This window comes from Nannobrachium achirus, assembly GCF_963921795.1.
Source record: "Nannobrachium achirus genome assembly, chromosome: 18".
Lineage (NCBI taxonomy): Eukaryota > Metazoa > Chordata > Actinopteri > Myctophiformes > Myctophidae > Nannobrachium > Nannobrachium achirus.
Genome location: NC_137825.1, coordinates 53021022 through 53034743, shown reverse-complemented (window position 1 = coordinate 53034743; position 13722 = coordinate 53021022). Strand labels below are relative to the sequence as shown.

Genomic DNA, 13722 nt, shown 5'->3' with positions numbered 1-13722 from the left:
GTCAGGGACCAACCAGGAGGCTAACAAAGGGTGAATTGATTACATGATACAGTCACCTGTGCATATAATGTTTGTTAACGAGAAATTGGTCTACAGCACATATTTATGAAAAAAAAGAGAGGGCCAATCGGGTGGAGTTAGCTGGTTTGGCAGAAAGTGTGGAGTTAGGTGGTTTTGTCCCAAGCACTTTTTACTACTTTCCATTCGTTCAATATTATTTTATCCAACACTCAGATGTAAAGGGTGTTCAATAGCCCTGATTTATGCAAAAAAAAAAAAAAAAAAATGAGTTAAGAGGTTTTGGCCAGACAGTGACGATATAGACATTGCAATGCTTTTAAACATTATCTGTTTATTGAATCATTAGGTGGTTAATTATGGGTGTGGTCACCTCACCTGCTTCTCTCTGCTTCTCTCCTCTTTATCCACGAGTTTCCTACGCCCCATAGGCCGGCTTTACACTGCAGTCAAATGCAGCCCAAATCCGATTTGGTTGTCAAATCTGATCTTTTGGCCCGAGTTTTCACACAGCATTTGCAAGTGACACAGATCTGATCTGTGCGTTCAGACAGCGTTAGCCCAAAGCTGCTCTGCGGCGACATGTATGCTTTGGTTACCGTGGTAACGACGTAGGCGTCATGACGTTACGTCACTACGTCGACGCTGGTTGATTACGTTCTGATTACGTTCAGGAAATGCGACATAATAGACCATAGTAAACACACGTTAATATTGTTTTTCTCTCTTCTTTTCTTTACTCTTGTGTTTCGCTCTTCTCTCTCGTTTTCACTGTTTAGCTCACGTGTTTTCTCTCTTCTCTTTTGTTTTTCTCATGTGCTCAGTGCGCTGTAATCAAATAGTAAATAAACGCGCTCTGAAATGATGTAATTTACAGCCGCGCTCGGGTCGCGCTGCTCGCGCAGCAAGTGACGCTTGGCTAGTTTGATGTGACTTGCATGTGACCTGCATATAACTCAATGGGGTGGATGTGGTTGCTGCTTTCAGACTGAGTCAGATGTCCTCAGATCAGATATGGATCGGATTTGAAACTACCTCTGGATGTGGTTTTTCAAAATCGGATTTCATGTGACCTGAATGTGACATGTTTGGATTTAGACTATTTAAAAAAAAATCGGATTCCACTTTTGAAGTGACTCAGATCTGATTCAGGCTAGATTTCAGTGGCAGTGTAAAGCCGGCCTTAGTGCATTGCGCAGACGTCTGCATCGATCTTCCGCCGCCGATTTACAAGCTCACAGCGGGTTGCATCTGCGACGCGACGTGAGCTTGTATGTCTGCTGTTAAACCCGGAAGTTTGGTCCTGATAGTCTCCAGTAAACTCCCGCGGAAACTTGTGGATATAGTGGGGAAGGTACTGTAGAGCAGAGGGGTGTTTGTTCTATGTTAACTCATTCTGAGCCCAGGACATTAACGGATTAGGGGGTCCAGAGTGCCCCCTCCCGGCCCCATTAACGGCCGCTGTCTTATTTTGAAGGCCAGAAGTCTAGACCGGAAGTACTTCCGGTCTGACGTCATCGGATCGTGCGCCGGAACCGATGCGTGTCCACGTGGAGTTGTGTAATGGCCGACCGGGAGCTTTTATAACTGTGTAAAATAAGCGAGCATCTGCCTCCATCCTAGCTTCTAAAGTGTAGTTTTGAGATAATGGACATTAAAGATGAGATCGGCCGTCCACCTCAATGTTATGGGATGACTATTGTGTGCTCGTGGAGCCGTGATGATGACAAATCAGCGCGGATTTCGTCTCCGGAGCGTCGGCCATTGTACTAGGTATTTTTACTCGCCGTTACAGTAATATATTACTTTTCACGCGACATCGCGTGAATGGCTCTATAGATACTCTATTACTTTTCACGCGACATCCCGTGAAAGGCGCTGATTGAGTTAAGAGCTCTTATCTTGTCTTGTGCTTTGTTCTCTAATTTTGATGTAACGCCTGAAATGTTTAGTGTATTTGAATTTGGTTTAGTAAAACCTGGTAATTTGTGTAAACCAACTCATGGGCCATCGTTAGCCGTAGGGTGAGTTATAGCGGTTACCAATTACAGAACTGTTCCTTGGTATAGTCTTGTCTAGTATATAAGGGAGGCTGGGGAGACGGTGTTGAGTTGAAGCTTTGTCTAGTAAGCATCTAGGGGAGGCCCTGGCCTCCTGCCAGGGCCCTTGAGTAATGGTGTCGCCTGTTCTGTTCCCATTTACTTCACCTTGGTTCTGTCCGTGAGTCATTTTGACCCAGGGGATATTTGGTTTCAAAAACAATACTAATATAACTTTTAACTCAACAATTCATCATCATCATACATTGACTCTGTCTCAATTCCAAACAATTCATATGATATCTATTGGAAATGTTTACATTTATGCTTTGCTTTATCACATTAAACACTGAAGGCGTTTTTCAGTTTTCGGTTTTTACTGATATTTGAAATTCTTGTAAAATAAGAGCTGAACACACATGTGAACACACGTGAAAGTCACATATGAATACACACTTACATCTATACACTAGGTGGGGTCTTCAACAGGGGGTCCGCGACCCCTAGGGGGTCCGCGGAGGTACTGCAGGGGGTCCGCGAAATTATTGCTTAAAAAAAAAAGAAAAAAAAATGCTCCATCTCCCCATCAGTTTGGGGGTCCCCGGCCTGAAAACGTTGAAGACGCCCCTGCACTAGGAGGCACATGCTTCACAAACACAGACTGCATGTGAGGCACAGATGAGCTTCTTGCACCTCCTGTAAGCAGTCTGTGTCTTCCTGTCTGCTGTTGTAGGACACACTGAACAGCGCTTTCTCTTGCCAGATGCTTCAACTCTTAAGTTCACTGTTTATTTTACCATATATGTACCGGTATATAGTATCATATGAATTGCTTGGAATTGAGACAAAGTCAACGTATGATGATGATTGTTAAAATGTATATCAGTATTGCTTTTTTAAATCAAATATCCCCCGAGTCAAAATGACCCGCGAACAGAATTAGAGGGTTAAAACAGTTCTTAAGTTCCTAGTTTGTTTATTTTAGTTTCTTTAGCTGTCAAGTATTTTCATATTTCGTATTTTTTCTTTTTGTTATTTAAAGGCCTTCACTATTTACATTGAACTGAACCTCTTGGGGAGGATGTTTGGGTAAAAAAAAAAAAAAAGAAAAAAAAAAAAACTTTGCATCTTTGTACTTTGTCAACTTCTTGGAGCCTTGGCCCTCGGTCAACCTTCACACAGTGAATGTGAATCACTTCTATTAAATATGAGGGTGATGATGTTCATAAGTCAGCGTTTTGAGCAAATTACCAATTCACAGATCAATGAGATCCAAGTGAATTTGGAGCCCTGGAGAACAAAATAGGACATTATCAACAACAACATGAATTGAACTTGGAGGGGAGCATATTACTTGTGATATTATAAAGCACTCTGAACTTTGGAACGTACTTTTTTTTAGAAATGACTGCTCTGCCCCCCTTTCAGATGCTGGTTTGGCAAGCGAGCTGGAGTCTACACAGACTACATCTATCAAGGGCCCATGATATTTGTGTTAGTGGTGAGTGGAATATTTTCTTCTTTTTGCATATTTCTATTTCTTTTTTTTATTGTTTAGTTTATTTTTTATATATATATATGTTTTTGAAGCTTTAATATCTGTGAAAGTCCTGGTGGTTTTTGGCACTCTTTTCTCTAAAGCAGAAGTTTCCCAAATAGTGGGTCGCGACCCATTTGTGGGTCACAGATGAATTGTTATGGGTCGTGACTCGAATAGTTTTTTTTTGTCCTACATTTAAATAAAAAAAATGTATACAAAAACAAACAAATCTAAGAAATTCCATAAATATAAAAACAATAAGAAGTTGTGAAAATAGCCAATCTACAAGCTCGCAACGCGGTGCAAAGAGACACGTTGTGTCCTTGTAGATCTGCTATTTTCACTAGTCTTCTCTTTTGGGTTTTGAGCTGAAAGGTTTGGGAACCATTGCTCTAAAGCATCTAATGGAGTCATCAAGATCAGACAGGGATGACATGGAAAGAGGGCATTTGCATTTCTCTCACCTTTGATGTCTGTGTGCACGTGCCTGTTCCAGGCGGTTGGTGTCTCTAAGGCAAATACCACCAATCTACAAGCTCACAGCGCGTTGCATCCGTGACGCACTGTGAGCCTGTAGATCGGCTCAATGAACTGAATCTGACAGACAGACAGACTGACAGACAAGTGCAACAGGTCTTGCATAACTGGGCGAGGCATGCATTTCCAACTTCGTTCCGGAGTAGGCCGGTGGTCTTATAATTATTGTTACTAGAAGCTAGGCCGCCCTTCGGGCGGCCGAGCGTCTAGTCGGCGACCTGGCCAACTCGGGAACAATGTAAATAGGGAATGAATGCCCCGCCCTTTAATGCAAACCCCATTATACCTGTTGTCATAGGATCCGTTTTGACCATCTGTTTGCGTGTGTCCATTTATGCCCATATATGGAGAGATATGTCTGTCTACGTCCATTTTCTGACATATATGGAGATCTCTGTAGGACCTGGTTTGACCATCTGTTTGCCTGTGCCCATTTATGCCCATATATGGAGTTTGCGACCTGGCCAACTCGGGAACGATGTAAATAGGGAATGAATGCCCCACCCTTTAATGCAAACCCCATTATATGGAGATCTCTGTATCTGTCTGTGTCCCTTTTATGCCCATATACTCTATCTGTGTCCATATTTTATGCCCATATGCCCATATATGGAGATCTCTGTATCTGCCCATATGCCCATATATGGAGATCTCAGTCTGTGTCCCTTTTATGCCCATATATCTGCGTCCATTTTATGCCCATATGCCCATATATGGAGATCTCTGTATCTGCCCATATGCCCATTCTCTGTATCAGTCTGTGTCCCTTTTATGCCCATATACGGAGATATCTGTCATGGAGATCTCAGTCTGTGTCCCTTTTATGCCCATATATCTGTCTGTGTCCCTTTTATGCCCATATACGGAGATATATCTGTCTGTGTCCCTTTTATGCCCATATACGGAGATATCTGTCGGGTCGAGGCAAGGCCCCTGTATTGCCCATATATGGAGATCTCTGTATCTGCCCATATGCCCATATATGGAGATCTCAGTCTGTCGGGTCGAGGCTAGGCCCCTGTATCTGCCTGCAGTGATGTCACAATGACTCAGTGCTTGCGCCCGGCACTGCAGTGATGTCACAATGAGTCAGCGCTTGCGCCGATTTTGCGCCGATTTCCGCATAAGGAGATTCCGAACGTTTCGCGCCGGTTAGGGAAAACCGCGCGTCGGGTCGGGTCGAGGCCCGGCACTGCACTCCATGCCGCGGCGGGGAACGCGCGTGCCGAATCTGAAGCCGGTGGGACGAACGGTTCTCGAGATACGCGGATTACAAACACACACGCAGAGACTTCTCGCATTTATAGATAGATATACTGTAGCATTATGACTGCTTATAACTATTATTGCACAGAGTTACAGTGCCGCTGCTACCATGACGCGCCCGACGCACTGTGCGCCGGGCATCACGCTGCCAAAGACAAAGAGCACCACAAAATGAGAGAGAGAGAGAAAAAAAAGAGCCAAGCCGATCATCATAATATAACTAATATGTATTTGCTCCGCCTAAAAGTAATCACGGCATGCATGCGAGCGTGTGTGATGCCTGAAGCCATGATCAATCATCAATGGTTGTGATGCCTTCTCAATGGTTTCAATTCATCCATTTGTTCTGGGGGCGGGGCTGCAGCGCAGTGAGTCTGCGACTCATTCTGTCTGCACTCGCTCACAGACAGACAGACACTCACCCACAGTGGAGATCCGACGGTCATAGACTGATCTGATGCATCGCAAAAGTAAGAATCAAACGTTTGCAGTGGTCCTGCAGAGTTAGTGAGTTACTAGCGACCTTAAAGGGCCTACACCATGCTTTTAAAACTATATTTTTTGTATAAATATATGCTCAAAATTGAGAAAAAGAAAAAAAAAGAAGTTTTTTGAAAAAAAGAAGTTTTTTGAAAAAAAAAAAGTTTTTGAAAAAAAAAGTTTTTTGAAAGTGTTTTGAAAAAAAAAAGTTTTTGAAAAAAAAGTTTTTTGAAAAAAGTTTTTTGAAAAAAAAAAGTTTTTGAAAAAAAAAGTTTTTTGAAAAAAAAACATTTTTTGAAAAAAAAATTTGAAAAAAAAAGTTTTGAAAAAAAAATTTTTTGATTTTTTTTTGACTTTTTGACAGTTTTTTTGAAAAAAAAAAAGTTTTGAAAAAAAAAACATTTTTGAAAAAAAAAAAATTTGAATTTTTTTTTTTTGACTGAACAAAAAACGGGAAACGCGTGTGACGTCACATGCGTCAACTCTCAGAACAGCACTGTTCTGAGAACCCGTGGAAAGCTTTTCATCTCTGTCTTCCCAAAACCAGAGAAAGACACAATGTACAGAAATAGGACTTTGTTAGGATAGAAGGTGCCAGTGGGACCCCAAAAAAAGGTTTTAAAATAGAAAAAGTGAAATTTCATGGTGTAGGTCCTTTAAGCAACGCTACGGCAACGGCAGATGACAACGGTAACCGGAAATGATCCGCGCTCGATAGATAAACCTGCCGTCGCCGCAGCCGTCTCTACTACGGCAGAAGGTCCCTTCCCACGTAGCGCCTACTCCGTCTGCTGCGTGTACGCATCGCCATGGGAACCAAAGCGTTCAGTGAAAGGGGTGGGAACCCGTCGCCGCCGAGGATTTGCTTAACCATTTTGACCGCTACAGCGATTACGTCATAGCAGCCGTAGTCCGCCTGGCGTTGCCGTCCTGAAAATCATCGAGCTTAAAGTCGCTAGTATCAGATTCTAATGCACCATACACATGAGCTTCAAAGAAAGTAATACCAAATTACTTCTCTGCATCGGTAGAGGACATAAAACATATATAGATTTACCCAAAGCCATTGAGAAAGATTTGCGTCTCGTCCGTTCAATTTTACAGCAATGGCAAGATCATGTAAACGAATAGTATTCATAAAATATTCAGTATTCAATTATTTTTTCTGTATAGTTCCAAACGCTGAATCCTCATAATGGGATCTTCATTAAGTATGCACGATATATGAACTGACCCCTCATTGGCGTAACTCTTTCTATGTCATTGGCTCTGGATTTACCAAATGCACTGAAATATTCTGCACAGTCTGCAGTACTTTACAGTGTTGATTTTGACAGCAAATTATGATGTCGTTTCTGTCATTCAGTCTTTTGAGTAATTCCATTTAGTTTTGGTCATCTTTTGGTCATCTGAAATGTTTTAGTTTTAGTCTAGTTTTAGTCAACTAAATCTACAGTCAATCTTGTTGACTAAAATGTATTTTGGCAGGCCTTGATGGTGTCGTAATGGCTGATTTTGCACTTGGTTCCATGCTGAAAATAGTAGATCTACAAGTTTCACAGAGCTTGTAGATGAGAAACCCCTAGTTAGACCCCTCACATGCTACGTAAAGAAGATATTTTGGGGGGGGTCTTTTTTTCCTGTATGGTAAGGGAATGGGTGCAATCATTAAAAATGAATCCCATGGGACATTAGTTGACCCCGGCAAACAAGGATAAATCATAACTAGACACCATAAGGGTCCTTCAAAGGGTCCTTCAAAAACATGTCGTTCGGTGGAGCCTCTCTCCTACCCTACTATTAGTCATCATAGTTAGTTTTCTTTTTTTTTTTTTTTTTTTTTTCTTTTTTTTCGTCAGTGAAAAATGGTACACTTTAGTCGACCAAATCAACACTGGAACTTTCCCCCACAACTGCTGGGGCAGTGTGAGAACGCTGTCAGTGGGATGTGATGCCTTCACCAAGCGTCCGTGTTTCGTGGTGAAGCTTTGAGACAAATTCCAAACGTTCCGTCTGGTTGTCCTGTTGCTTCTGCACGGTCCTCCATTGGTTTACATAATACCGCTTCCTATTCATGTGTCCCAGATCCTCTGGCTGCTGGTGTAGCCTAGTTTGCTTTATTCTAATGTCTCTCTAATGTCAAAGATGGGGAAAAAGACCACGGCTGGGTGTTACACAACTAAATGTTAATCCACCTTGGTTTGTGGCATGTCTTATCTTTCATTTTTACTACATTCCAACACAGTTGGAATCAGGGGCGTCAATTGGGTATGGCAGGGGTATGCAGCTGCCATACCCTGGGTCCAGGGGGAAAAATAAAAGTTACTTTTAAATATAAATCCATGAATGTCTCTTTGTCTATCTGTTCTGGTTATTATGTTGTTAAATTAAATGCAACATTTAACAAAATGGTCACTTTAACAAGGTATTATAATTATATTCTCCACACTTGTATTCTCCCCATCTTGACAAAATGATATATTCCCAGGTTCTGCAGGTCAGCTGCAATTCATTATTGTTAATTGTGGCAGGTTTACTAACATGCCAAGTTTAGCTGCACTTGAACAACCATTCCAGATTGCCATATCCAGCCCAAGAAACCGTAGAAACGGGGGAAAACATAGAATGTACTTCTTAAAATAAATGTATCGTGCCTGTTGCTAAGGTATGGCAACATGACTGGTGTCTTGCAGGCGCGCCTTCGCTCGCGTGCAAGACACCAGTCAGTCATGTTGCCATACCTTAGCTTTTTCTGAACTGACGCCATGCACTGGTTGGACTCAAGCCCCTATAGCTCCACTTATAATCTCTGTTGGCAGGGGCTTACCAAAAATATATATTCCTAGACAACGAATGACAGGAAGCATCCGTGATGCTTGTTACAGTGAAGCTGACACAGTACCAATGCAGTCTTGCTGTCTGTAGCCTTTGAAGCGATGATCCCTCATTTGCAATTCTACATGGAAAAAAGGGGGCAGCAGTGGCTCAGGGGGTAGAGCGGCCGTCTTGGGGCCGCCTTGGGTTCCAAGCTCGATCCCCCGACTCCTCCTGGCCACGTGTAGAAGTAGGGGTGGGCGATATGGTGATAATTATCATTGAGACGATACAATGTCTCCACGATATGCATTTTCAGAGGTATCGTATACATCGTGATACAATTGAGGGAGCCTTGTAAAACATCCTGTTTAATCGTTAAAGGAGACATCCAGACCAAAACACATATAGGGTTAAATCTGCTTTTTATCATACCCCTTCATACCTGCTTTAGTCGATTTCTTTCATAGCTGCCCCTGTTGCTAGATTTCGGCTGCCCCTGTTGCTAGATTTCGCGGGCTCTCTCATAACTAACACAGTGGATTGTCCTTAGGCAAGTGTGGTCATTTCTTGAGCTTCAAAGTTAGTATTTTTTCATTGGATTGTGTTTACACAACGTCCTGAGACCAACCAAACCGCTGTTTTGACCTCACAGGCACCCTTACTTGTCAAACAGACCCCTCCCTCCCCTCCCTTTCTAGCCTCTCCTCTCCCTGCTCTGGTGCAGAGCAGAAGCAGAAGCCAGTATACAAATGAAACCAAATGGACCCTTACGGGTCCATTTGGTTTCATTTGTATACTGTCAGAGTATTTGTATTTGTATTTGTATGATACTGTCAGAGTTACATACTTGTAAAGTTCAATTTAGAGGTCCATTTGGTTTCATTTGTATACTGTCAGAGTTACATACTTGTAAAGTTCAATTTAGACCTCCCAAAAGGAACCCAGAGAGTACCTGAGAGTACCTTGAAAAATAACCATAAAAACCAACGTGAAAAAGAATCGTGATGAAATCGTGTATCGTGATACAGCTTGGGAAAATATCGTGATATTGTATTTTTCCATATCGCCCACACCCCTATGTCGAAGTGTCCTTGAGCGAGACACGGCACCCCTAAGTGCTCCCGATGAGCCTTGCATGCTTTCCTCTAGCTCTGGTCCAGGAAGCTGGTTCAGATACAGGACCATAAATTCCCCTGCCCAAAGAGGGCTCTTCTTCAGTAAAAAATAAACAAAACTACTTAGCTACTCAACTAAACAAAGGCAGTTTTGCATTGTTGAAAGTCTATTCTCCGGGGTGGTAAACATCTCAGCACCCTACCCACTATATAAAATACACTATTTTTGTCATGAAATTAAATGCATCCACCTCGACCACCGCAGACACTACCCGGAAATAACAATACTCAACTGCTGCTGTCGAGGTGGATGCATTTTATTTCATGCCAAAAATAGTCTATTTTACATAGTGGGTAGGGTGCTGGGAGGTTTCCCACCACGGAGAATAGACTTTCAACAATGCAAAACTGCCTTTGTTTGGGTGAGTAGCTAAAGGGGAGCACACACCGGACGCGGGCGCAGTATCGACGCTTGTGAAATGCCGCGTGGTAACACCTAAAACTGCCGCGCGGTGCCGTGCGGTGAAAATATTCTCTGCACTGGGGGAAATGGATGCACCGCGAAAAATAGAACAGTGGAGTATCGGCACAGCAGGCGAGGCGGCAGGTTCCTGGCGTCTGCGTCCAGGTTCCTGGCAGAGCGTTAGCGAGACCTCACTAACGCTCTGGACCAGAGCTAGGTTTCCTCCGCCATGAACGTGAAATACATCGGAAAGCGGTTTGGGGAAAACTGCTATATAAATGCAGTCCATTTACCATTTACCATTATGTGACTAGACTGAACAACATAGACATCTTATTTACTTTCGTTCAGACTTCATTTTATTCGCTTGTAAATATCGAGTAACGTTAAGTAACAGTTTTGGGACATCTCAAAACATTCCACGGGATGAATTAGGATGAGAAAATGTGGGTTGTTTCAGTTTGCCCTCCAAATCTAGGCCTCTAAATTTGAGTCAAACATTGGCATTATGACAAGTACAAAATCAAAGTGACAGAGAGAAACAAAAGGGTAGGAGTCCCTTTTTATTTCAACCGAACCATATACAAGGAGTCCGATCAGATACGCTTCTTTTCGACACGTCAAGAAACCGTATTATGTGACTTGAAGCTATCCAAGGCTTTAGTCTTCCCGACTATCATAACTCTGTGTATGCTTTTCTCCTCTGCGGCACGAAAGGAAAGGGAGACAGGAAAGTATAAGGAGGGACATAAAGCCCTGGTCCTGAGGTGGTAATAAAACCCAGGGCTTTGCAGTCATGTGGGCAGTGTACAGTATATATCTGTTGAGCCACTATATGTCACGGGGTTTTCAAACTTTTTTGACTCGGCGCACCCCTGTAAATAACTTTTTCATCCACGGCACCCCCTGAATTACGCTGTTCATTTTTAGAATCATTTTGCAGAAATGTCCGTTTCCATCGGAACTGACTGAAAACAACGTTATACTTGACGTTTAACCACTTGAACCCCAGCATGCCTATTCTGGGGGGAAAGGTTAATCAAAAATAGCTGATCTACAAGCTCACAACGCGTCACGTTGTGTAGATCTGCTATTTTTGGTGAAGAGTGTTGTCGTAGATAGAAAACGAACTCATCAAGTACAGTGCAAATCAGGACTGTTTTACTAAGCATAGTGAAGTGATATTGATGCAGTGATATTGACGAATTCCAAATATTATCAAATTATCTCGCGGCACCCCTGGACTGGCATCACGGCACCCCAGGGTGCCCCGTCACGTCACCCACTTTGAAAACCTCTGCTATATGCAATTCTTTAAGGCAGTGATACTCAAACTCCAGCAATTTCAACTGGCCCACCAGCTTAATGTCCTCGAAGTCACGCATCCAACACGCTTTGAACTGAGCAGATTGGACCTTGCTGTCCAGAGATAATGGCCAAAACATCTTGAAAGCGGCCATCGAAATTGCAGATTTTCCGTTTTTATCTTTCCAGTGGCTCTGCCCGACTGATTAGCATATCCAAAATGTCATTGTAGGCCTAATACAAATCACATGAAAGAGAGATGTACTGTGGCTCTACTTAACACTTGCATCAACAACTTGGTAGCTAAAGAGTCTGGGTAATCTATTTTAAGTAGATTGTTCGGTTTGATTTGATTTTCCTTAGCCATAACTATCTATTTTCATAAGTTTATTTTCTGTAAAAAAGCCATTTGTATTGAATGTGGGCCAAGTCATGAATAACATTGTGAAGCAATTGAAAGAGATGTGCTCAGCTATCTTTAATGTTATCCCACTTGATAGCAGGCAGACCGATATCAACCCAGAGTCCCAGACGCAGTATTTGTGTGGAATATGCTAATTGCACAGAATTATTAAAAAGAGAGAACATTTAGAGAATGACTTTGCCATAAAATAATGCACATTGCACTTGTCTTAGGTTATGTGGAAATAAAGCAAAATAAATAGAGAAGTTATCAAGTAATGTCATTTTGGCCCGTGGCCCCTTGACATTTTAACGTGGCCCACTGGTTCAGAAGTTTAAGTATCACTGCCTTAAGGCAGTGGTTCTCAACCTGTGGGTCGGGACCCCCAGGGGGGTCCCCAAATTATTTTGGGGGTCCGCAGATGATTAACTTAATGTGCAACATTCTTTTCTCACTTAACAGTAAACAAACCAACATAACGTTTAAGTGTATCTGAGGGTGTCTGCACATTTCTAAAACTAGAAGCTCGGCGCCCTGGCCAACTCGGGAACAATGTAAATAGGGAATGAATGCCCCGCCCTTTAATGCAAACCCCATTATACCTGTTGTCATAGGATCTGTTTTGACCATCTGTTTGCGTGTGTCCATTTATGCCCATATATGGAGATATCTGTCTGTCTACGTCCATTTTATGCCCATACTGTATATGGAGATCTCTGTAGGACCCGTTTTGACCATCTGTTTGCCTGTGTCCATTTATGCCCATATATGGAGTTATCTGTCTGTCTGTGTCCATTTTATGCCCATATATGGAGATCTCTGTAGGGCCTTTATTGACCATCTGTTTGCCTGTGTCCATTTATGCTCATATATGGAGATATCTGTATCTCTCTGTCTGCATCCATTTTATGCCCATATATGGAGATCTCTGTATCTGTTTGTCTGTGTCCCTTTATGCCCATTATGGAGATCTCTATATCTGTCTGTGCCTCCGAATGTGTTGCAGACACAGTGCCGGTTCCCCCTTTAATGCAAACCCCATTATACCTGTTGTCATAGTTTTATGCCCATATATGGAGATCTCTGTATCTGTTTGTCTGTGTCCCTTTATGCCCATTTTCTGGGCAAGGTCCTAGAAAAAGTTATCTTTCATCAATTGGATGTATTTCTGCAGAACAATAAGGTGCACAACAAATTCCAATCCGGCTTCAGGAAAGGACACAGCACAGAAACTGCACTTTTAAAAGTAATTAATGATCTTAGGGTGTCTGCTGATAACAAAAATGTATCCGTTCTCCTACTGCTGGATCAAACGGCGGCTTTTGACACAATTGACCATACAATTCTAATACAACGTCTTGAACACTGGGTAGGGCTGTCAGGCACAGCTTTGTCCTGGTTTTACTCCTACCTAACAGGCAGAAGCTACTTTGTTAATCTAGCTGACTTTGAGTCAAACAAACACAACATCTGCTCTGGTATTCCACAGGGCTCAATTCTTGGTCCTTTATTATTCTCCCTCTATATACTGCCGCTGGGAGAACTTATTTCCGCTCACGGTGTGAATTTCCATTTCTATGCTGATGACACCCAGCTGTACCTTTCGGTAGCTCCGGACGACCCCTGTGCTCTAGACCCATTGCTGACGTGTGTGTCTAGCATAAAATGCTGGATGAGTGAGAACTTTCTCAAACTAAATGAGGACAAGACAGAAGTTCTCATAATTGGTTCTACTGCGC

General features: G+C 42.5%; 1 protein-coding gene across 1 annotated transcript in view; it reads left to right on the top strand.

Moving 5' to 3' along the window:
* crhr1 (corticotropin releasing hormone receptor 1) overlaps nt 1-13722 on the top strand; it is a gene marked incomplete at both ends in the record, with an annotated part of 198324 nt that overhangs the window by 158837 nt on the left and 25765 nt on the right. The window contains one exon of the mRNA XM_080747505.1: nt 3486-3558. Coding sequence (XP_080603631.1) covers nt 3486-3558 — 73 coding nt within the window. The remainder of the gene's footprint in view (nt 1-3485; nt 3559-13722) is intronic.